Source organism: Clarias gariepinus, chromosome 6, assembly GCF_024256425.1.
Source record: "Clarias gariepinus isolate MV-2021 ecotype Netherlands chromosome 6, CGAR_prim_01v2, whole genome shotgun sequence".
Lineage (NCBI taxonomy): Eukaryota > Metazoa > Chordata > Actinopteri > Siluriformes > Clariidae > Clarias > Clarias gariepinus.
Window position 1 is genome coordinate 29,738,678 of NC_071105.1, and position 25,549 is coordinate 29,764,226.

General features: G+C 38.4%; 1 protein-coding gene across 1 annotated transcript; it reads right to left on the bottom strand.

The window, feature by feature from the left end:
• Positions 1–577: 577 nt before the first annotated feature.
• On the bottom strand, positions 578–25,347 carry igfbp5a (insulin-like growth factor binding protein 5a). Its single transcript, XM_053499402.1, has 4 exons — positions 24,637–25,347; positions 3,319–3,524; positions 3,025–3,144; positions 578–1,638 (listed from the first exon to the last, which is right to left on the bottom strand). Exons 1-4 carry the CDS (start codon positions 24,971–24,973, stop codon positions 1,504–1,506), a joined length of 798 nt encoding a protein of 265 aa, XP_053355377.1. The 5' UTR covers positions 24,974–25,347; the 3' UTR covers positions 578–1,503.
• Between the last annotated feature and the right edge of the window lie 202 nt (positions 25,348–25,549).

Here is a 25,549-nt window from a genome sequence, read left to right on the forward strand (position 1 = left end):
AATGGGGCGAGGTCGGGGACGTAAGGGGGTTTGAGGCAGAATTTCGTACCCAAGCCCCCTGCAAGTTTCACTGTTTCATTAGCTAAATAAGCTGGAGTGTTGTCACGAGGAAGACGCACTTCAATTTTTTACACCAGGTGTGCCATTTTGGTTTTCACCCTCTACGCGTCATCATGCAGAACGAGATATGATCTCAGAGACATAATTTGGACAAATATTTTCTATTCATATCTATTCATACGATAATAAAAATTTTATGACCGCACCTCGTCCATGTATGTATGCACGTACATACAAGGTTTTGCCATTAAAAAGTCTACGCATTTTATACATACAGTACAGTATATATAAACATGTGGACTTTTTACAGCAAGATCTTGTACGTACGTGCATACAGATGGTCTTTAGGAAAGCATAAGTAACATTACATCAGTATATCTACTGTTCTAAGGAGATTATTGTATATTTTGAATGTCTTTAGCAAGAATGTAGAAAGAAATAAAAAAACAACAACAACATGCAATTGTGGTAGTGACTGGTGTGTGTGTGTGTGTGTGTGTGTATATATATATATATATATATATATATACATACACACACACACACAGTAAAACCTCAAATTGCGAGTAATGCGGTTTGCTGGTGTTCTGCAAGACGAGCAAAGATTCTTGTTTCGACGCCGAGCGCCACATGATCACAACTGAGCCAATGTTTTTTCTCTCTCTTGTGCTGCAGAATTGTGGGTAATCGTCTCCTCTGCTGGGTTTTAGAGCGTGTCTTTTACTGTTTTAATCAACATCTGTGCACGCGTTTACTATAACACTGTGATCACGTGTGTGTGTGTAAAACATTTTATTTTGTGTTTGTAAGCGCATGTGTACAGTACGCGTGTACTTTTTCTTATAACATGTGTGCGCACGTGTAAAGCAAAAGAAAGTCTCATTAGAGAGGTTAGAAACCAATTTTCTCGCAGGCGCTGTGTGCGTATGTGTGTTTGTGTATATGTGTGTGTTGAGGAGACTCTTACTTTCACACACACACACAAACACACACAGACACTCTCTCGCTCTCACCTGTAGTGTGTGTGTGTGTGTGTGTGTGTGTGAAAGTAAGTTTCTGTTTATGCGCCTGCGCGCATAAACAGAAACACTTATCTGTCGGATTTATTTTTACTTTTTTTAAAAGATAAAGTGCAGGTTAATTTGCTTAATTTTTACTTTATATTTTGTATTAATAATGTTTATGTATATATTTATTTGAGCTGTAGAACAAATAATTTGAGCTTTAATTAACGAGTGTTTTGGAATACAAGCCCACTTCCGGAACTAATTATGCTTGTAATCCAAGGTTTCACTATATATACACCTTTGTGAAGTAAAACAAGCAAACAAATCTTTCTGTTAAAATGACTAACATTTGAGAGGCTTTTACAGATACTTGATTAGACACTTAACAGAACATGGCAAACGATTAAGAAAGTATTTGTTTAGAGAAAGATGCTTTTTATTTGTTGTTGCTGTCGTTCTCCTGGTCTCTGCACTGGATATTGCCTCCACTGTAGTCAGTTCCTGGCATCATGGCCCCATATTTATCTACACACCAGCAAATGCCGCGCTTCCGCCCCCTGGAGGGCTTACACTGCAACATAATGTAGAAGCAAGTAACATTTAATAGTTAGGCAAAAAAATAAGCTTAAACGTAACCACCTCTATGCAACCCATGCTATACAAAATTCAACTGCAATTTACGCAATTTAAAACCTTTTTCATTGTAGTAATGTGGAAGTTAGCATTGAATTAGCTGAGGTCCATAAAGTTTCACATAAAGACAGAAAGTTTGCATAATGTTAAACAATGGTCAAAAGTTCACATTACTTGGCTGCCAGAGCTCTACAAAAATTTACACACTAAACCATAAACAATAACTGACAGTACTTTTAATTGTCAAAGCAGTGAATACACTGTTAACCTGTGAAAACATAATCATCTAAATATAATAAGTGAATATTTACTTGCGCTATACCAACAAACATTAAAAAGTCCTTCTGATTATTTTTGTACTGATTCATGCCAGCAGCATATTGGATCAAAGAAAAAAGTTTTCAGTTTTGTTGTGCACAAAATATTTTCAGTTCCAATGACTGACTCGTAAGAAACATTAAAAACAATAAAAAGATTCAGTTTACAATGCAAAAACAATCATCTGTCCCCTCCTTTACCAGTTTCAATTTTGAAAAACAACACTTTATTGGAGTGCAGGTATACACAGCATAATGTGCTTTTATGCACTGTCTAACTATATATACATCTGTGGTCTGGTACGTTTGTAAAATAGTTTCGAAAATCTAATTGAATGACAGGATGTACGACGCTTATATCTTATAATTAGACTGAGGGCAGGTGACTAACCCAACCCTTTAAGAACATTGGCTCCCATGAACAGCTTCAGTGAGTTAAAAATAAAAAGTAAAAAAATAGTGAAATAATAAATAATAAAACCTTTAGTGACACAAAGTACACTGCTTGGCCAAAAAAGTCATGCATTAAGACATGCATTCCATGGCATTGTTCCGAAAACATTTTTTTTTAATCCAGAGGTGCGTTGTTTTTTGGCTGCCACTGATGTACATCTAAGATACTTTTAATGGAGTAAATGCCAGCATTCTGTGGTGGTTTATTTTTCTATAAAAATTATAGGTTTTGATCCAAGAGCCACTATTTCAGAATTTGAGCCTGATAAATCTTGTCATTTTGTCCTGGAACATGCCTCTGGCATCAGGTAAGAAAAATATCAATTAAAGGGATAACTGGTTTAATCAATATATTCAGGTAAGTAGTTTACTTCATTTATTGGCACTTTACATAACATAAAAACATTGCAGTAATTATCTAATCAACTGCCCAAATATATGTTTATTTAAATCCAAATAGTGACCTTTTTATTTTGGCCAGGTAGTCTATACTGTTTGTGTGTGTACACTTTTCTTTCTAAAGCCTAAAGCATGATAGAGATATATCATTTAACCTGTTTGCGCTTGAAGAAACCTTTCTTGTCACAGTTAGGCAGATAGAGAGACAAAGCCATAACTCTAGGTATGTCCTTCATCTGCCGGACAGCTCTGTCCAGCTTCCTCCGACATAATCCCTGTAATTAGCACAAATCATCAAAAAAGAGTTTATATATTTACAGTATACCATGGCACCATATCATTAGAAAACAATAAGGAGGGACCATGATGAAAGGTAACTGCATGGAACCATTTAAAGTGGTAAGACATAATGGAAAGATTGCAAGCTTGATATAACCTTTGAGACATACCATTTCGGGCTGGACCTTCTCTACTTTGAAGGAGGGGTAATCAATAAAGTCCATGACTTTAGAATAGGTCCCTTTCTGTTTTCTGGCCTTAAGAACTGCCATGACCCTCTTGTTATTGATGTGGTCTTGAGGAAACAATAACACCTTGGAATGGTAACGTAGATCCTCTGTCACTGGACCCAGGACATCATCTGGAGACTTTTTATCTATGGATGGGAATCAACAAACTATAAAGTTAATAATCTGCTTCCAGCTGAAAGTTATACAAACTGCAGCCATCTTATTAATACAAAAAGCAAGTTTATTGTCTGCAATTTTGTTATAATATTTGCACAATGAAAATATTGTTCTTTCTATTTGTGAAGTCTTTCTTTAACCATAAATTTCCTAATAACCCTTTATGTTTTTGGACATGCATACTGTATGAACAAGCGCTGAAATGAAGATGCCAGGGCAACTGCTTTTTCTGTATTGTGGCTGCATAAATACAAGAAGGCAATAATTGCTAAAGTTAGACCAAACAAAATTGCAATGTTATCCTGGCTTCTATCAAGGTGGCTAAGCAAAAAAAGTAAAAAAATGTAATGCAAAGCAATTCCCTATGCCCCATCATGCGACACTGCAGCATCCAAACTTGATATTAACATAAGTGAGGGTTTACAAGTAGCTCTTGTGAAATTGTGAAAATGATAAGCGATGAATAGCACAACACGTGTGTTTCCTGGTGAATAAACATTTCTACATATTCCTCTAAACAATGACACACAGTAATGCCTTATATAAGGGTTTTCTTCATTTAAACCATTCGTAGCTAGCTAACTGGCTAACATATAGACAGATAGGCCTATATTACATATTCTAAAAGAAATCTGACATCAGCTGAAAATTCACATTAACTGCCATCGTAATGTTGGTTGCCAGCTTCAACAGTCACAATTAGTTTTGCCACTTGTAGAAGGGTCTACCACACATCCATATTGCAAGTGGCAGAACTAATTGTGACTGGTGAAGCTGGCAACCAACAGTTAGCAACCGTCACTTAGTTAACAGGGATGAAAAATGGTTTTAAATGCATTCCTTTACAATGTAGCTAAGAGAAGAAAATAAACCGTGGAGCAATTCAGATGCAATTTAGAAGCAAATATTAATTATTAAGATGACATAACATCTGTGTCCGGTTTTGAATGCAAGTTTTGGCAGACAACTATTCTCTGTCCTCAAAACTACTGACCATACTGCAGAGAGAGAAGAACCCATGCTGGTGACCGAGAGTTAGTATAATTAACAGTTATAAAAAGCGCTGTAATGCAGAATTATACATACAGACATCCAAATAAACAGCTCAGTGCTGTAAAAATTTAGTATAACCACTTGTGAAAAGCCTCTCATCTGAGTTATATATTTGGATTCCCTGGTGTCCCTGCTTGCACTCTGCACTAAATATACATTCACACCTTATACTAGAGATGGGGGGAAAATCAATTCTGTTATGAATTCTTTTGTGGGGTGATTCATGTATCACCACACTAACTTGAAAATTAATAAAAAAAATATTTTTGACGTTTATAATGGAGATGATGGTTTAACCGGCCAGTGACCAGAATTGTCTGGTTTTCCGTTTGATTAGCCAGGACCTTGACTTCTAAGCTCGTCAGCCTTAGATATAAATGATTCTGAGCTGAGAACAGAAGTTTCCGAGAGGCGCAACAGAAATGCATTTTTATTGTGTTACCTTATCGACAATTGCATATGTTAAAAAACCTTTGGTCTGTAATTTTCTCCAAACACTGTGAGCACATTAGTCTCAAACCCACTTTTTACACATACTTTCACCATTGTTAGAATCAAGCTACAATTAGAAACATGCCCATATGTTCCTACTTGCTCGCAGCCCTCTGTCAAGTTGAGTTTTGAGGCTTTGGAGGCATTTGAGGAGGCAAAATGTCACCATTTCTTCATAATCCTACAGATGATCTGAAACATTTACACATTTTATCTCATGCTAAGAGTAAATTATTTGCCAAGTTTATTTACAAATAATCATTCGGGAGAATGACAGAGATATGTGCTGCTTAGTGATCACAAGTGAACCAATGGTTCTTCTCTCGCGCAAGCTTTGGGATTGTGGGTAATCGTCTTCGTCTCAGTCTTAGTGCACACTGTTATAGTCAATGTCCGTGTGTGTACTGTTTATTATAACATTGTGACTGTGCGTATGCACGCACACGTAAAGCAAAAGCAAGTGTCATTAGACAGGTTCCTTCTTAAAGATCCAAAGTCTGTCAGTGTCAGAAAGCAATCTCTTACTTTAGCATCACACGTGTAAAATTTTGTAATTATTAATTAATTTTTGTTTAATATAAATATTTTTGGGTTGTGGAATGAATTATGGAAGTTTCCATTATTTTTTATGGGGAAATTTGATGTACAGTTAAACCTTGGATTATAAACATAATTCGTTCCAGAAGCGGGCTCGTATTTCAATTCTGGAATTTTGTTACATTTGAAGAAAAGTGAAACTCCACAGCTTTCAAAATTATAGTAACTCACAAATGTAAAATGAATTTATTAGGGATTATTAATTTTTTGGGGCTGTTATGTTAGCAGGGGTTACACACCCCGAGAGGTCACAGGGAGTCAGACCATTCCTTAATGTTTTAATGATGGGTGGCATGGTGGCTACCAGCACAACAGCACTCCTTTTTGTGCAACTTAATTATAAATCAGCGTAGCAATGCATGTATAAAGCTATGTTAAATTCTCTAAGCTAGCTATAAGAATACTAGCTTACTAAAGAATGTACCAGTCGTACCACAAATTTATCTGGGCGTGGGACCGCACTGCATACAGTGGCTAAGTGGTATGGAGTGTGGCAGCCACTATTGGCAGTGCTCAAACCCGGTTCCTCAGATCTCCATATCAGATTTTTGGTTATATAGGTTAATACGAGATGTAACAAGCTGTAAACAGATGGGCCTCACCTAAAATTTTATTAACCAGTTTTAAACAACCAAAACTGAGTTTGTATGTGTACAAATGTCTAAAACTGGAGATAAAAATTCCTTTACCCAGCTTTGTGTGGACATCGCCTTAGTGGAGTGGTAAGTGAGCCAATCCAACATGCATTACATTGTCAGAAAGATTTAAAATACATCCAAGTTAGAGTGAAAGAAATGACACTGACCCTGAGCAGGTCAAACTTTTAATATTACATATTACACATCAGCTGTAAAATGTGACTTTCAAAAAGCTCCAGGTTTACCGCATCTGTCCAAAGAACATTTTCCTAGAAGACAACTCTCTTCCTTGCTTTCTCCTTCACTGACTTTGAGGAGTACAGGTCATCAGTGACCAGCTACATTAACGAGTGCACCGATGACATCACTGTCTCCAAGAGCATCATCTCACGACCCAACCAGAAACCGTGGATTACTGCGGAAGTGCGTGCACTTCTGAGGACCCGAGACTGCCTTCAAAGCGGGAGACAAGGTGGCCCTTAGAAGAGCAAGGGCCAAACTTTCTCGGGGCATCAGAGAGGCGAAGTGTGCACATGCCCAGAGAATTCACAATCACTTCAGGGACAGCGGCGACACACAGCGCATGTGGCAGGGCTTACAAGCCATCACAAACTACAGGACGACATCACCTGCCTGTGACGGTGACGGGCCTTCCCATATGCGCTGAACAACTTCTACGCTCGGTTCGACAGACAGAACGACGTGGCGGCGAGGAAGACCACCCCTCCTCCGAAAGACCAGGTGCTGTGTCTCACTACAGCTGATGTGAGGAAAACTCTACGCAGAGTCAACCTACATAAAGCTGATGGACCAGACAACATCCCAGGCAGAGTGCTCAGGGAATGTGCGGAACAGCTGGCAGATGTTCTTCCCGACATCTTCAAAGCAGGTCACACTTTAGATTTAATAATATTATTCGGATTAAGTATAAGAAATTTATTTACAATTTCACTATCTGAAGTTATCTCAGATCACTATCTTGTCTCAATTCAAGTGTGTCACAGTAATAATGTACGCACAGCGCCGCGCTACCGTTTGAAACGTACATTCACATCAACTACCAAACAGAGTTTTATCAGTAATCTCCCAACTTCGATTAGATCACCGTCTGACCCCAAAGAACTCGATCAGGCGACTGAATATTTAGAGTCCATATTTTGCTATACCTTAGATAATGTAGCTCCAGTTAAAAGAAAAATTATTAGAGATAAGAAACTTGCTCCCTGGTATAACGATCACACGCACACTTTAAAACAGGCCGCTCGGAAATTAGAACGTAAATGGCGTCAAACTAAATTCCTTTTATTTCAAATAGCATGGAAGGAGAGCATCCTGAACTATAGAAAAGCTCTTAGTGTAGCTAGATCAACATATCTCTCTACTCTTATAGAAAATAACAAAAATAATCCTAGATTCTTATTTAATGCTGTAGCCAAATTAACCAGAAATTAGACCACTGCAGAAATCTCCACAACAACATCATGCAATAGTGAGGACTTTTTTTTATAATGAAATTGTAAATATTAGGCATAAAATTGAGGTTTTGAAACCGAACAATGTAATTGATGCAGATGTTAATCTAGCCATGTCAGATCAGAACCTAGAATACTTTACTCCCCTTGAAGAGAATGAACTAATTTCACTCATCTCTTCTTCAAATTCATCAACCTGTATATTATATACCGTACCGACACATTTTCTTAAACAGATAGTACAAGTAATAACAGAACCCCTGTTGAGAATAATTAATTCTTAACTCAGCATTGGTTATGTTCCAAAATCTTTTAAATTAGCAGTTATTAATCCAATAATTAAGAAACCTGACCTCGACCCCTGTCAGCTGTCCAGTTACAGGCCAATATCAAACCTCCCCTTTATCTCTAAGATTCTGGAAAAGATAGTAGCGGAGCAGCTATGCTCATATATACATAGAAATGGCATACATGAACTGTATCAGTCAGGATTTAGGCCTCATCACAGTACAGAGACAGCACTCGTTAAAGTAGTAAATGACATCCTGTTGACCTCTGATCAGGGTTGTGTAACTATGCTTGTATTACTTGACCTCAGTGCAGCTTTTAACACCGTTGATCACGCTATTCTTCTTCACAGATTAGAAAATGTAGTAGGAATTAAGGGTACAGCCCTCTCCTGGCTAAGATCCTATCTGACCCATCGTTATCAGTATGTAGACTTAAATATTGATTATTCTGCATGTTCTCTAGTGGAGTTTGCCGTTCCGCAGGGTTCAGTTTTAGGTCCACTGCTTTTTACCCTTTACATGCTTCCTCTGGGCAACATAATCCGTAAGCATGGTATTAGTTTTCATTGTTATGCTGACGATACACAGTTATATGTCTCAGCAAAACCTGATAAGAAAAAACAGCTTACTAAAATTGAGCAATGTGTGCAGGACATAAGAAATTGGATGCTAATTAACTTCCTTCTGCTTAATCCGGATAAGACAGAAGTTCTAGTCATAGGACCGCATAGAGCTAGGAGTAAAATTTTAGATTACACCGTAACTTTAGATGGCCTTTCTGCTCCATCAAATGCAACAGTGAAAGACCTTGGTGTGATTATTGATTCCAGCCTTTCATTTGAAGCACATGTAGATAATATTACCAGGATAGCATTCTTTCACCTCAGAAATATTGCCAGGATAAGAAATTTATTGTCGCTAAACGATGCAGAAAAACTAGTTCATGCTTTTATCACCTCTAGGTTGGACTATTGTAATGCCTTACTGTCTGGTTGTTCAGCTAGATGCATAAATAAGCTCCAGCTAGTCCAGAATGCAGCAGCGAGAGTCCTCACTAGAACCAGAAGATACGAGCACATCACACCTATCTTATCTTCACTGCATTGGCTCCCTGTAAAATTTCGCATTGATTTTAAAATACTACTTTTGACATATAAAGCATTAAATGGTTTAGCACCGCAGTATCTGAGTGAACTGCTAGTGTCTTACGATCCGCCACGCCTACTTCGATCAAAAGATGCAGGCTGCTTGTCAGTACCGCGTATCATGAAAAATACAGCTGGGGGCAGAGCTTTTTCTTACAAAGCCCCAAAATTATGGAATAGTCTTCCAAATAGTATTCGGGACTCAGACACAGTCTCAGTGTTTAAGTCCAGGCTAAAAACCTATTTATTTAGCCAAGCATTTTTATAAATAGATTTGCCATAGGTAAAGGAGCAGATCTGGGGGACTCATGGACGTAGAGTATTATGGTGAACTGGTATGTTTGGATGCTGTCTTCCTCACTCTCATTGATCACTCAGGTTTGCTGACGGTGAGGTGATTGTTTGCTTTACATGTCAGGAAGCCCTCATGTTTGTGTTTCCTTCTGGCTCTCCCTTTTAGTTATGCTGTCATAGTTAGTCCTGCCGGGGTCTCTGCTTGCACTCTACAGTTAATATACATTCACATTATACATTGTGTGACTGTGACCATACCTAACTGCCATCTCTCCTCTTCTTCTCTTTCCTCCCTCTTTCTCTTTCCTCTCTCCTCCTGTCTCCCCCTTTCACTCTTTCTCTCTCTCTATCGAGCTACACATGTCATTCCTGAGCTGCCAGTGATCCAGACTCCCTCTGCCCTCCGGACCTGTCTGACCCATCCTGGTGCCCCGCTTCTGCCTGAAGATCTCGTCACATGGATGCCCCGTGTGTCTCTCTGGGATGCGTCTGGTGTCTGGGGATGATTCTCTCTACCTAGAAAATGGTTCTGGCCTTGACTGGTGTTGGCAACTGTTTCTCTGGGGACTTCACAGTTCGATAGTTCAGGACTGGACCTTTTTACAAGTCTACCTGGGTCTTCAATAACTACCTGGACTCCATATTAACATCAATTAACATCAGCTATTATAGCTGAACTGCTCCCACCCTACACACTGTATAAATACGGATCATTTACTGCTTTCTGTTTCACCCAAATGAGGATAGGTTCCCTGTTAAGTCTGGTTCCTCTCAAGGTTTCTTCCTATTACCATCTCAGGGAGTTTTTCCTTGCCACTGTCGCCCTCGGCCTGCTCACCAGAGACAAACTGACCATTTTGATTCATACAAATTCACATTTCATACAAACTTAAATAATTCTTTTGACTGTGTAAAGCTGCTTTGCGGCAATGAAAATTGCTAAAAGCGCTATACAAATAAAATTGAATTGAATTGAATTGAATATCTCTCTCTGAGCAGCGCCGTCATTCCCACGTGCTTTAAGGCCACCACCATCGTTTCCGTGCCCAAGAAGTCTTCTGTGTCCTGTCTCAATGACTACCGTCTCGTTGCACTTACAAGTGCTTCGAGCGGCTCGTCATGAGACACATCAAGACCCTGCTGCCCCCTCACTAGACCCACTGCAATTTGCGTACCGTCCTAACCGCTCAACGGACGATGCCATCTCCACTACACTCCATCTTGCCCTCAAACACTTGGACAAGAAGGACACATACGTTCAAATGCTGTACATAGATTTCAGCTCAGCATTCAACACTATCATCCCCCAACAACTGATCGGGAAGCTGAACCTGTTGGGCCTGAACACCTCCCTCTGCAACTGGATCCTGGACTTTCTGACTGGAAGACCTCAGTCAGTATGGATCGGGAACTGCACCTCCAGCACCACCACACTGAGCACTGGGGCCCCACAAGGGTGTGTGCTCAGTCCCCTGCTGTTCACACTGCTGACTCACGACTGTGTAGCAACACGCAATTCGAATCACATCATCAAGTTCGCTGATGACACGACCGTGGTCGGTCTCACTAGCAAGAACAACGAGTCAGCATACAGAGAGGAAGTGGCTAACGGACTGGTGTAAAGACAACAACCTGTCTCTGAATGTTGACAAGACAAAGGAGATGGTTGTTGACTTTAACGTAGTATGCTTTGGTCCCATCCCAGTGAGACGTGGCGACATAGCTTACAGCAGGTTATGGTCGCTGAACCGCTGGATGTCCAGGTGGTGCTCTGAAAACAACGTTGGCTTCATAGATAATTGAAAGACCTTTGAGGGCAAAATTGGCCTGTTAGGGCGGGACGGTGTCCATCCCACTCGGGAATGTGCTGCTCTCATTTCCTGTAGTATAGCTCATAGTCTTAGAAGAGGCCTAGTTAATCGGTGACAATCCAGAGCCCAGGTCAGGGAGCAGACAGACAGGCTAAACCAACCATCTGCTAGCTGCATAGAGTCGTCACTCAGGGTTCACTGTATTGAGACTGTGTCTGTTCTCCGAGCTAAACAAAAATGTAGAAAGACTCAGAAAGTCTGTTTTAGTAATATAATTAACATAAATACCACAAACTCGGATCACACTGAATGCGCAGCCGTCACCTCTGATCTGAAGCTAGGACTGTTAAATATTAGATCTCTCACATCTAAAGCAGTTATAGTTAATGAAATTATCACAGATCAGGAATTTGATATACTCTGTTTAACAGAAACCTGGATTAAACAGGATGAGTATGTAGCTCTAAATGAAGCTAGTCCTCCTGGATACAGCTACATACACCAGCCTCGGTTAACTGATAGAGAAGGAGTCGTTGCAGTTATTTACAATGATAATTTGACTATTCTACAAAAACACGGACACAAACTTAATTCTAGGGCTGCAACTAACGATTATTTTGATAATCGATTAGTTGGGCGATTATGTTTTCGATTAATCGATTAATCGGATAACGCCTAACCGCTTCTTTAATTTGATATTTCGCTTATAACTATTGAAAAAAAAAATCAGGGTGTTATTTATGTATAAAAATAAACTTTTAAAAATGCAAAAGCCACATAAAGAGTTTAATAATCTTTAATTTTGACATTTTAAACCTTAAATGAAATGTAGTATATTATATATATATATATATATATATATATATACTCAACAAAAATATAAACGCAACACCTTTGTTTCTGCTCCGATTTTTCATGAGATGGACTTAAGGATCCAAAATTAATTCCAGATACACAATATTACCATTTCTCTCAAACATTGTTTACAAATCAGTCTAAATGTGAGATAGTGAGCACTTCTGCTTTGCTGAGATAATCCATCCCACCTCACAGGTGTGCCACATCAAGATGCTGATCTGACATCATGAGTAGTGCACAGGTGTACCTTATACTGCCCACAATAAAAGGCCACCCTGGAATGTTGGAGAGAAATGGTAATATTGTGTAACTGGAATGAAAGTGACGTGACGTGAGCAGCCCAACTAATCGATAATGGCATTCGTTGACAACGAATTTCATTATCGATAATTATCGATTTTATCGATTAGTTGTTGCAGCCCTACTTAATTCATTTGAAGTTTTCTATAGTAATATAACAAGTGTAGCTACAAATATTAAGTCAGCTTAGTCGACTCCACTAATCGTCATTTACAGACCTCCAGGGCCGTACTCTGAATTTCTTAGTGAATTTGCAGATTTCCTCTCAAACCTAGTCGTTTCTGTAGACAAGGCGTTAATTGCTGGAGATTTTAATATTCATTTTGAGAATCCAGAAGACCCTGTGCGTAAAGCATTTATGTCCATACTAGACTCAGTAGGAGTAAATCAGTGTGTAGTAGGACCCACTCATAAAGCAGGTCACACTTTGGATTAAATAATATTCCTCGGATTAAGTATAAGAAATTTATTTACAAGTCCGTTGTCTGAAGTTATATCAGATCACTATCTTGTCTCAATTCAAGTGTGTCATTTTTAGATGACCCCACAGAACTCGATCAAGCGACTGAATATTTAGAGTCGAGGTTCCGTTATACCTTAGATAATGTAGCTCCAGTTAAAAGAAAAATTATTAGAGATAAGAAACTTGCTCCCTGGTAAAACGATCATACACGCTGTTTAAAACAGACCGTTTGGAAATTAGAACGTAAATGACGTCAAACTAAATTGTTAGTATTTCAAACAGCATGGAAGGAGAGCATCCGGAACTATAGAAAAGCTCTTAGTGTCGCTAGATCAACATATCTCTCACTCTTATAGAAAATAACAAAAATAAGACTAATAAGACAAATATATTTTTGGCCAAATTAACCAGAAATAAGACTACTGCAGAAATCTCCACAACAGCATTGTGTAATAGTGAGGACTTTATGAACTTATTTAATAATAAAATTAGGGATGCACCGAAATGAAAATTCTGGGCCGAAAACGAAACCGAAATTTTTGGATGCACTTGGCCGAAAACCGATACCGAAACCGAAAATGGCTTCATTAAAAAACATGTTTAAAATATTTTCTTTTTGTTTGTATTAAAAAAATGTTGCATATTGCAACTTTGCTGTCCTCATCTGAAACTTTAAAGTGCTTCCAAACCGCTGACATACTCCGTGTTTGATGCGTAATGACAGCGCGAACGAGACGGGAGGATGGGAGAGGCGTGGCGACAATTTCGGCTTTTATTTTCGGCGCTTTCTTACGTTTCGGCCAAAACCGATAATGCTATTTCGGCCGAAAATTTTCGGCGGCCGAAATTTCGGTGCATCCCTAAATAAAATTGTAAATATTAGGCATAAAATTTAGGCTTTGAAACCAAACAAAGTAAGTTATGCAATGTTAAACTAGCCATGTCAGATCGGAACCTAGAATACTTTACTCCCCTTGAAGAGAATGAACTAATTTCACTTATCTCTTCTGCAAATTCATCAACCTGTATATTAGATCCTGTACCGACACATTTTCTTAAACAGATAGAGATAACAGAACCCCTGTTGAGAATAATTAATTCTTCACTCAGCATTGGGTATGTTCCAAAATCTTTTAAATTAGCAGTTATTAAACCGATTATTAAAAAACCTGACCTTGATCCCTGTCAGCTGTCCAATTACAGGCCAATATCAAATCTCCCCTTTGTCTCTAAGATTCTGGAAAAGATAGTAGCGGAGCAGCTATGCTCATATCTACATAGAAATGGCATACATTAACTGTATCAGTCAGGATTTAGGCCTCATCACAGCACAGAGATAGCACTCGTTAAAGTAGTAAATGACCTCCAATTGGCCTCTGATCAAGGTTGTGTAACCATGCTTGTAGTATTACTCGACCTCAGTGCAGCTTTTGACACCGTTGATCCGTTGATTCTTCTTCACAGATTAGAAAATGTAGTAGGAATTAAGGGTACAGCCCTCTCCTGGCTCAGATCCTATTTGACCGATCTGTATCAATATGTAGACTTAAATGGTGATTATTCTGCATGTTCTCTAGTGGAGTTTGGTGTTCAACAGGGTTCAGTTTTAGGCCCACTTCTTTTTTCCCTTTACATGCTTCCTCTGGGCAACATAATCCGTAAGCATGGTATTAGTAAAATTATGGAATATCCTTCCAAACTGTGTTCGGGACTCAGACACAGTCTCAGTCAGGCACGTACATAGAGATCAAAGGGGGCTTGAGCACCTGCCCTTTTTATTCCTGGAGAGAAAGTGCCCTTTTTTCCGGGGTGCTTTTTTTTTTTTTTTGAAAAAAAATATATATTCCTGTTTGCGCACAGCTTCCCTGTCAAACAAATATATTCATTGAAGAATAGTATATCTAAATATCAGGTCAGGAGTTCTGAAGCGAACACTTCCCCCGCCCCGCCCCCAACGCCCAACCACCCAGACTCCCTCTGCTCTCCGGACCCCCCGCTTCTGGTTGGAGATCTCGTCACATGGATGCGCCGTGTGTCTCTTTGGGATGCGTCTCGTGTCTGGGGATGGTTCTCTCTACCTAGAAGACGGTTCTGGCCTCGACTGGTGTTGGCAGCTGAGGACTTGACCGATTGATAGTTCAGGACTGGAACTTCATACAAGTCTACCTGAGTTTTCAATAACTAACTGGACTCCATATAAACATCAATTAACATCAACTGTTATGCTGAACCACCTGCCAACTAACACACAGTATGAATGTAAATCTGCTGCTTTTTGTTGAAAACTGGCAGACATAAAAAATGTGAAAAATAGTTTTTGATGCAATGACACAGTATTAATGTGCCTGAGAGGCTGCGCTTTCAGAGAACTGAACTGTAGAACTGAACAGAGAAATGGAGATGGAAGGTTTTTCAAGTCACATCCAAATGAGCAGCAGGTAAGAATAGAACATCTTTTTTTTTCATGCGACTTGAAAAACCTTCCATCTACAGGTAAATATAAATATTAAAACTTTGATTATCTTGTTTAATTTAATCTTTTAGCTACATAAATAGGACAGTAGGTTCTCTATTAAATCCCTTAAAACTTCATAGCTACTAGGCTGTTGTTGTTGTTAGTCTTTCGGCTGCTCCCAGCAAGTGGTGGCCACAGCGGAATATCCAGTCCGCACAACAAATTGGCACAGGTTTTACGCCGGATGCCCTTCCTGATGCGACCCTTCCATTTTATCCGAGCTTGGGACCGGCACTGCATCTATTTATTCAAATTTATTAATATAGACAAACATTGTTTTAATGTAATTAAACAAAGCATCTTTTTAATATTATTCTTTTTTTGTTTCTATTTATTTAAAAATGTAACTTTTTCTAAATCAAAGTGACAAAAACCCTACTCTAAGGCTAAAAAATTTATTTTACGATTTGGGATATTATTTAATACAATACAATATTTATTACAAAAACAAGGATTTTTCTATCTCTGTAAATCACACTGCAGTTAAAATAAGTGCACTGAATGCTGTCTGTCACTATTTTTAATCATTTATGTGCATAACTCTATGGTAGTTAATGCCATATGCACTGTGCAGTGTCTTATATAGACAGTTAGGTTTTCCAATTAAAACAGCGGCGGCATGATTGTTTTATAAAGTAGACCATAGGTTAATAGAGTGTGTATTAAGGGCTTCATTATCACTAGAGGAAACAGCTGGTGTGATGAGGGTGAACACAGCGAAGATTTAACTGATTAATCCCTCATGACATTTTGTAAACTGTATTGATGAGAAAGGACTGCACTGATGCAGATACAGTATAACAATTTATCGAAAAACACACACCTTGCCTTAATCCTCCCTCTGTGATGTTAAATTAAAGACCGCGCTGAAAGACGGGGAGGAGCCGAAGGAGTCGAAATCTAGCGCCGCTTTCATATGAAATTTAAAGGGGGTGATGGGCGATCAGCAGTGTTTGTGAAGTTTATGGAGAATTTTTAGGGGGACTGAGTACAAATGTAAGGGGGGCTAAAGCCACCCTAAAATGGCCTAGAGACACCCATGTGTGATACTGATTTATTCTGAATATATTTAAGGTTATACTTTGTAATTAATTATAGCATGTATCTTAAGGGTAGAGTGCCTACTCGTGATAACCACAATACTCTTTTTTTTCTTTCTTTTTTTTACCCACTCAAACATTCAGTTCTTTTAAACCATCTGGTTACATATCAAACACACAGGTACAGCGATTATAGTACACAACACTCATAGTTATTCATCTTATTCACATCTATCTATCTATCTATCTATCTTAGCACCCGCATATGATGTGGAAACATAATATTCTGAAATCCATGATATAATGTATGGCTATCTATGATAAAATAAGTAAAATAAGTATTTGGTCACCTACAAACAAACAAGATTTCTCACAGACCTGTGACAACTTCAAGAGTCTCCTCTGTCCTCCACTTGTTACCTGTATTAATAGCATCTGTTATCAGTGTAAAGACACCTGCCCACAACCTCAAACAGTCACACTTCAAACTCCACTATGGCCAAGACCAAAGAGCTGTTAAAGGACATCAGAAACAAAATTGTAGACCTGCACCAGGCTGGGAAGACTGAATCTGCAATAGGTAAGCAGCTTTGTGTGAAAAGAACTTTTTGGCAAAAACTTGTCGTATATGGAGGAGAAAGAATGCTAAGTTGCATTTAAAGAACGCCATACCTACTGTGAAGCACGGGGGTGGAAAAGGGACCAGGACGACTGATCAGTATAAAGAAAAAGGATAAATGGGGCCACGAATTGTGAGATTGAGTGTAAACCTCCTTCCATAAGCAAGTGAAACTTGGCTGGGTCTTTCAACATGACAATAATCCCAAACACACATTTCAAGTTCCTGGAGTGGCCTAGCCAGTCTCCAGATCTCAAACCCATAGAAAACCTTTGGAGGGAGTTAAAAGTCTGTGTTGCCCAGCAACAGCCCCAAAACATCACTGCTCTAGAGGAGATCTGCATGGAGGAATGGGCCAAAATACCAGCAACAGTGTGTAAAAACCTTGTGAAGACTTACAGAACACTTTTGACCTCTGTCATTGCCAACAAGGGATATATAATCGAAGTATTGAGATGAAATTTAGTTACTGACCAAATACTTAAACGCTGTCTTTCAATTGAGCATTAGGAAAATTCGTTTCCCCCTACCTACTGACTATAGAAGTATTACGGATGTCTGAAACTGACTCAGAGGTATGTGTGCCTGTAGCGAAGATAAAATAGTGATCAGAATGTTTTTAAAGAAAAATGCTGTCTTTTAATTGAAGTATGGGAAACATATTTTCCTGGTCATCAGGAAAATCGTTTCCTTCCTTCTACTGGCTGTGGAAGTATCAGAGTTGTCTGAAATTGCCTCAGTGTACATGAGGCACATGTAACACAATGCACATAATGTTTTTTTAAAAACACTTTCTTCCAATTGAAGTATGGGAAACATGTTTTCCTGAAAAAAAAATTCAGGAAAATCGGTTTCCCCCTTCCTACTGGCTGTGGAAGTATCAGGGATGTCTGAAATTGCTTTAGAGACATGTGTAATAGAGTGGTAATACAGTGAGATGATGTTTTAAAAAAAAAAAAAAATTATGTACTGTATGTCAGTTTTATCATAGATATCCATACAGTATATCATGGATTTCAGAATATCATGTTTCCCCATCATATGCGGGTGCTATCTATAGATAGATAGATAGATAGATAGATGTGAATAAGATAAATAACGATGAGTGTGGTGTACTATAATCGCTGTACCTGTGTGTTTGATATGTAACCAGGTGGTTTATTAGAACTGGATGTTTGAGTGGGTAAATTTTTATTTTTTATTTTTTAAAAGGGGAAACATAGGGACACTGAACTTCCTGGAACACCTTCCCAGTCAGTACGCAAATATTAAAAAAATAATTTAAATGACGGAAACCATAATATTGCATCTCTTTTCTACGCAATACGCATGTTTATGAATGCCTTGATCGCACGGGCGCCACCGACAAAGAGCGTGTGTTTATGTTACCGCGCATGCGGATGTATCGCCCTCTCTCAATATTAATTAGGACTATTCCATCCGTGGAACAAGCCCCCCTCCCCCTCTTTACCCCATCACTTTTAATTTACGGAGGGAGAGATATTGACCCTTTCTTGATGCAGCTAATTTCTCTGAGCAAATTAATGATGATTTCCATGAATGAAAAGGAGGAAAAAGAAAAGGTGGAGCTGAAAGTTACGCAAAAAGAAGAAAAGGTTTAAAGGTAAATGCTGTTGAATGCTTTAAATGAACAGATTCTGCCTTTGGCGTGAAGAAAAGTCACAGTTCCGCTCTGATGGCTCTAACATTACGGTCAGGGACAGTGAATCTGGATCCAGCAGCCCACCACATTAAAATTGATTGGCTCATTAAAGTGGAGATTAATTTTTAAAACCACATACTAGTATAAAAATATAACACAATACAAAAACGTAAATAAAAAACATATATTGGGTCATATTTGTAAAACAAGGAAACAAAAGAAAGAACAATAGGACAAACAACATATAAAATTATATATATATAAAGACAATATTTTCAGTGTCCAGTAGCACCCGTCTTACAGAGACCCAGAAGGCTTATAAAGTTTGACAGCAAAATGAGACATTTTGGCAGTATTGTGATTTTTGTTTATTTATTTCAAAAGATGCAAGACAATACTGCCAAAATGTGCATGATTTTGAAAGTGCTATAACTCCACCTGCCACAGTTTCATCCCAGTGGAACAATCTGACTACATGTGCAGTGCCATGAAAAAGTATTTGCCCCTTTCTGATTTCTGATTTTTTTCTTTTGCATGTCTGTATTTGTCAAACTTGTATGGTTGGAATTTCACCTAAACACTTTATGAAGAAAAGACAAATTGGCAGTTTGGTTTGTGAGATATCATGAACATTTCGCAGAGGGTATCCCACATAGCACAGGTACGTCACAGAGACGTTTGCTAAAGAGCGTAGATCTGGAGAACGTCTGTAGATCGCCTGTTTGAGCTGTTAAATGATACATCGTCTTTACATCTATACAACGTATCTTTATCATCCGAAATTTGCTGGTTTGTGGACGGGAAATTATATATATATATATATATATATATATACACACACACAGAGGTGGAAAGAGTAATAAAATTTTTTACTTAAGTAAAAGTACTGTTACTTTAGTGAACTTTTACTGAAGTACAAGTTAAGTTACCGTATAAAAATCTACAAGTAAAAGTAAAAAGTAGCTTATTAAAAATTTACTTAGAGTAAAAGTTACTGAGTTACTTTTTTTTTTAACAGCGGGGGTGGGATGGGGAATAAAACACCCTTGCATAATAAATCTGTTCCCTTTGTTGTGCTTGAAATCAAAGTGGTCACTTAAATATGACCAGGGGTTTGCTTCATAAGAATTTGTTGGCATTTCACTTTCAGCTGGTTCAGTATGTTATGTCCGACTTCATCGTTCTTGTGAATTTAGCGCGTTTGTTCTCCACATCTATCAATCAATCAGTGCAGTGGTTTCTGGGGTGCAATTTTTTTCCTTCCCTGTTGTTTTTTCATTTTCATTCATTTATCTTTTTCTCAGTAGTGAATATGATTTAAAATGTAGTGAAGTACAATACTTTTAACAAAACAAACTTAAGTAAAAGTAAAATTACAGATTTTAAAAACTACTTTAAAAAGTAAAAGTACGCAAAAAATCTACTCAATTACAGTAATGCGAGTAAATGTAATTCATTACTTTCCACCTCTGTGTATATATACTTAGCAAAAAAAGAAACGTCCCTTTTTCAGGACTGTGTATTTCAACAATAATGTTGTAAAAATCCAAATAACAGATCTTCATTGTAAAGGGTTTAAACAATGTTTTCCAAGCATGTTTAATTAACCATAATCAATTAATTAACATGCACCTGTGTAATGGTCGTTAAGACCTTAACAGCTTACAGAAAATAGGCATTTAAGGTCACAGTTCTAAAAACGCAGGACACTAAAGAGACTTGTCTACCAACTGTGAAAAACACCCAAAGAAAGATGCCCAGGGTCCCTGCTCATCTGCGTGAACGTGCATTAGGCATGCTGCAGGGAGGCATGAGGGCTGCTGATGTGGCTAAGGCAATAAATTGCCATGTCCACACTGTGAGACGCCTAAGACAGCGCTACAGGGAGACAGGAAGGACAGCTGATCATCCTTGCAGTGGAAGACCACGTGTAACAACACCTGCACAGGATCAGTACATCCGAATATCACACCTGCGTGACAGGTACAGGATGGCCTCAACAACTGCCCGAGTCCACAATCCCACTACCCACTACTATCCAGTACCAGGAGCACACAATCCCTCCATCAGTGCTCAGACTGTCCGCAATAGGCAGTCCATAAGGAGAAGATGCACTGCAGTACTTCAAGCAGCTGGTGGCCACACCAGATACTGACTGGTACTTTTGATGTTGAGCCTCCCTTCATTCAGGGACACATTGTGAAACATTTTTAGTTTATGTCTTATGGTGTTGACTCTTTTAGTGTTCATACAAATTGAAAGTCAGAGTTTCTTTTTTTGCTGAGTATATATATAATATCTGGAAATACAGTAGAGTGGAGAAACACTAAAGGAGAATCAACCAAAAGGTGGCGGTAGTGCAACACTTATGGATGCAAGCCGCCATTAAACTCCGAAGAAGAAGAACAGTTCGTTGAAAAGACAAGTTTGGCGGGCGTGTGGAAAATGTAAGCAGGAATCAATTCCCATCTTTTTAAATAGAAACGAAATACTGAACATAAATGTCAACTCCTGTTTAGCGATGTTTAGTCAAGTTATTTTGGTTTAAGCTATTTTTCGTATTTTTAATCACACTTAAAATACGGACGGTTATATGCGCGTGCTTAATCCGTGGTTCGGTTCTGGTTTCGGTCTGTTCTCATGAGTTGTGAAGCGAGAGAAACAAAGTATAAATATTGTTCATTTGCTAAATTAAGTATCATGAATTTTCATTGAATCTATCTCTATATTTTTTCACAGCAGTTTGTGACACAAAAGTGTCCTGTCTGCATCTGACTTCAGGAGTTTCCTGACCAACCGTCTCTAACGGTCATATTTAAAAGTCATAACGAACAGTTAAAAAGTACAAAACGTTTCTGTTGGTGTTTAATTTTTTTTCTATAATTAATATTTATTTGTGGTGTTTTATGTTTTGTACATCTTTTCAAATTGAGACCTCATTTGTAAGTTGCTGCTGGTAAAAACAATGTTTTTATTAAATTTTTTTTTTTTAAAAACTCTCCCTTTTATCCCGTTTGTCTTATGCTTCCTTCCTTCACAGAATTCTGTTGTCCATGGTTAATTATAATTAACCGAGTGTATTTAATTAAAATAATGGGAGGGGGGTGTTTTTAATAAAACGACGTCTATCCGACATGAGTCAGACCTTTGGCAGATGTATGAACATCTGATTAACATCGTCTAAAAAGCGGATCAGTGTCGTTTTAATTCATTTACGTCTTAAATACGTAGGCTAAAAGTCGCTCCAACATCGGGCTTGGACGTCCCAGCGACGTCTGTCAGATGAGCAAACGCCTTCTGTCAGATGAAAAAGACGACGTCGCATAGACGTCTCCGCGACGTGTGTGTGCTATCTGGGTATCATTGTGATGCAATGTAAGACATACCACTCATCCGTGTAAGCAGGGTGAGTGATGATGAAACAGTGACTGCTGATAATGCCCAACACCTCTCCCCTGATCTACCAGAGCCAAGTGAAAAGAATGGCACTGAAACTGAACAGGTAAGATAAAATCAGTAGTAGCATTAACTCATGTTAGTAATTATGTGTTTCTCAGCATTATTTTGAATTAATATTGACTACCATAATAATTAAAATAAGTAACCAGTTTACTAGCATAAGCTAATGCTACTAATGATTTTATTTCAACATACCTGTTCAGGTTTATTGCCATTTTGTTTGTCTTCATGTTTTTTCCTTTGTTTCATTTTTTTTTTTTACTAATTTGACACAATATATGTTCAGAAATACTTCAAATAATATGTTTAAATAGCATTTATTTTGGTATTGTGTTAAATTTTTAACACCAGTTACTAGTATAAAAGTATATCTCTACATTGATGAGCCAATGTATTATGATGTGGGTTGCTGGGGGCCAGGAAGTCCAGGGCTACTTTTTGGTCCCATTCCGCCCCTGCACAATACAAAACCGAGAGTGATTACTTTTCACTGTCACTGAATTTAAATTAAACAAATGAAAATAAAATGATGCATTAATACTTTTGGCAGTTTTAAGTTATTTCATTGACCACTGTAGTTTTTTTTTCTTTAATGGAAGGGTATCAACAAATTCTTCCACATGTGTACAGTAAGGTAATCTTTTTAAAAAGATGTACAATGCAAACCAACGGCTAATACAATCATTTTTGCTGAATCACAACAGAGCAAATCTTAACTTTGTGAGAGGGTTCAACACCCACACTTTTTCTACAGTTTTCCCGCAGTTTTAAACAAACGCCTTCGCATTCGCTCCTCCGTTTCTCTGGCCGCTCTGTGTCTACGCTCGCTTCAGCTCTCCTGTCCCCTCCCTCTCAAACATGACACCGGCTGATGATTGGCTGTTCTGCCTTAAGTCTTGCCTCTCTTGGTGTGTTAGATTTATCGGTCAGCTCGTGCAGAGGAGGCGGGAACTTATGGTTGTTATGATTATTTCCATAATTATTTACATTAATGATTATTTACTTCGTTTTCCAGGTACTTTGAATGTTTATGCTTTTGAGGTTTTTAAATAAGCTTGATATATGTTTGGGAAGATGTTCTGTTTATGTTTTGTTGACATGTCGAATGTTTTTTGTATTATATTTCGTTTTTTAGACTAATGGCAATTGCTAATTGGGATAGTGTTCAGTAGCTAACTTAGCTAAATTTATGTGTGTGGCATGCAATGCATAAAGTAACTGTGATGAGGCAGGAAATTGATGAGGAGGGACAAATTGACAATGCTAAGCAATGTATTTTTAGGTTTATTGCCAGTGCAATTGATTTTGTTATTTTGAGCATTGTTTGTTCATTAGCTGACTTGCCTGTTTTGTTTGATTGTATCTGTTGAGGAGAAAAAAGTAAGAAATAATGTCAGTTTGCATAGCTGTTGACTATGGAAGAATATTATTTTAATGTTTATATTATTTTAATGTTTAAAAACAGTTAATTGTTAAATTATTTATACTATTATTTATATTATTATACATTTGTTTATTATTATTATTTAGAAAAAGCTTTTTGTGAGGACTTTTTTTTGTTTTATATCTTCATTGCTTACATGCTTATCTGCAAGTAAGCAAAATGTAGAAGTCACAGTCCTGTCAGACCCATGCCACTATCAAGCTTACCACTGTCCTTTTGTCACACAGTGTTATTAAGATGCAAAAAAGAAAGAGGCAGAAGAAGATTTACACATTTTTCAAGAGAAATCCTGTAAGTGAAGTTGAGAGATGAAAGTTGAAAAATGGTGACATTAAACAGTAGCCTCGCCTCAACAGTGTTGCTTTGTGCCATGTACATAAAGACAAGCTGGACAGGGTAAACAGAAAAAAGGTTACTGAGCAGTTTGCCTCTTGTAAGGAGAGCAGAAAGAGCACTTTCTTTTAAATGAGAGATATAGTTGGTCATATATTATTTGGTCAGTTGTTGTTTTTGGTTGCATTTATATATGTACATAGTTGTTTATATTTTTGTTCTGAATATGCAGTATGTTGTTTGTTTGAAATGTCTGTATATTTGGAGTAACAAAATAATTTCTACCTGAGATTATTAAAGCATTTCTGATTCTAAATCTTTAGCAAGTCTAGCAAGTGTGTTCTGAGTGTGTTTAGTATCACTAGTATCACTATCACTCTTTTAAATTGAAAGCTTTTTATATCTTGTATGTTAATACCTTTTGTACCCTTCTGTCATTGTATTCATCATTTTTTTGTTAACAAACAAACCACATTCATCCCCCACACTTTTGAAAAGCTTGCTACGCCTCTGCTAGTGTTTAACGACGGAGGGACAAAAAAGGTTTCTATGCATGTACCACAATTTCATTTTTGCCATCACTAAGTGAACTCACCGCGGGCTGATCGGTAACCCTTCTCGTTCATGCACACACCCCTGCCATGTAGTAGCGCATGCAGCGGCTTCTCCTCACCGTCGCGAGGTAGGCAGCGCAGACCCGTGGCGCACGTGCCCGTGTAGACACCGCACTCATGTCCTTCTCGCAACGCACAGGTCAAGCAGCAGCCACAGCCCGGCTCCTTTACCACCTGGCAGCCCGTGGGTACGGGTGGGCACATAGACATTGCTCTCCCATCGCACGGTTCGCACGGCACGTAGGAGGTGAAATAGGCCGGCACAAGAGCTATGAAGGCGCACGCACTAAAGAGTGTCTTCTTCTTCTCTGCATCCATTTAGCAGTAAGCTGATGGCGATAGGTCAATTAAATAAAATCGGTTTAGAATGTGGCAGTCTCCCAGTCTCCAATTTCAACGTTTTTTAAACGTTGGACTGGTCCAAATACAAACGCACCGATGATACGAATGCGTCAGCTTCGGGCTCTGTCTCCCGCCCGAGGGGAAAAAATCGGAGTTTAACTGATACGTTCTCCGCTAATCCGCGGATCAATAAAGCTAAATTAAGCGCGATGGTCTCAGTGCTTCTTTCCCAAATAAGCACAGTGAGCCTGAGAGTGCCGAGAGTCCACTTTCGGATGCAAAGGTTTCAGCACATGTTCATCTCTATGAACTGGGGAGAAGCGCCGCATTCAGTTTAAACCTCCCCGACGCCAGAGGCGGGTCCTGCCGAGCTACGCTCCACTGCCATGCAAGAGCACTGACTCTTATTTAAAGGCATAGTTTATTCGAAAACTCCTATGGGGACCAGCTCTAATAAGACATGTTTTAGGATTGTTATCTAAACAAACCAGCTGGACATATGATAAGACAGTTAAAAGTTAGAAAGTCATGAATGAACTTTAGGTTTACCTT

Coding starts and splice junctions, on each gene's coding strand:
- igfbp5a (XM_053499402.1), bottom strand. CDS start 24,973: ATGGATGCAGAGAAGAAGAAGACACTCTTTAGTGCGTGCGCCTTCATA. Junction 3,525..24,636: donor GGGTTACCGATCAGCCCGCG/GTGAGTTCACTT, acceptor TCCCATCCATAG/ATAAAAAGTCTCCAGATGAT. Junction 3,145..3,318: donor AGAAGGTCCAGCCCGAAATG/GTATGTCTCAAA, acceptor TGCTAATTACAG/GGATTATGTCGGAGGAAGCT.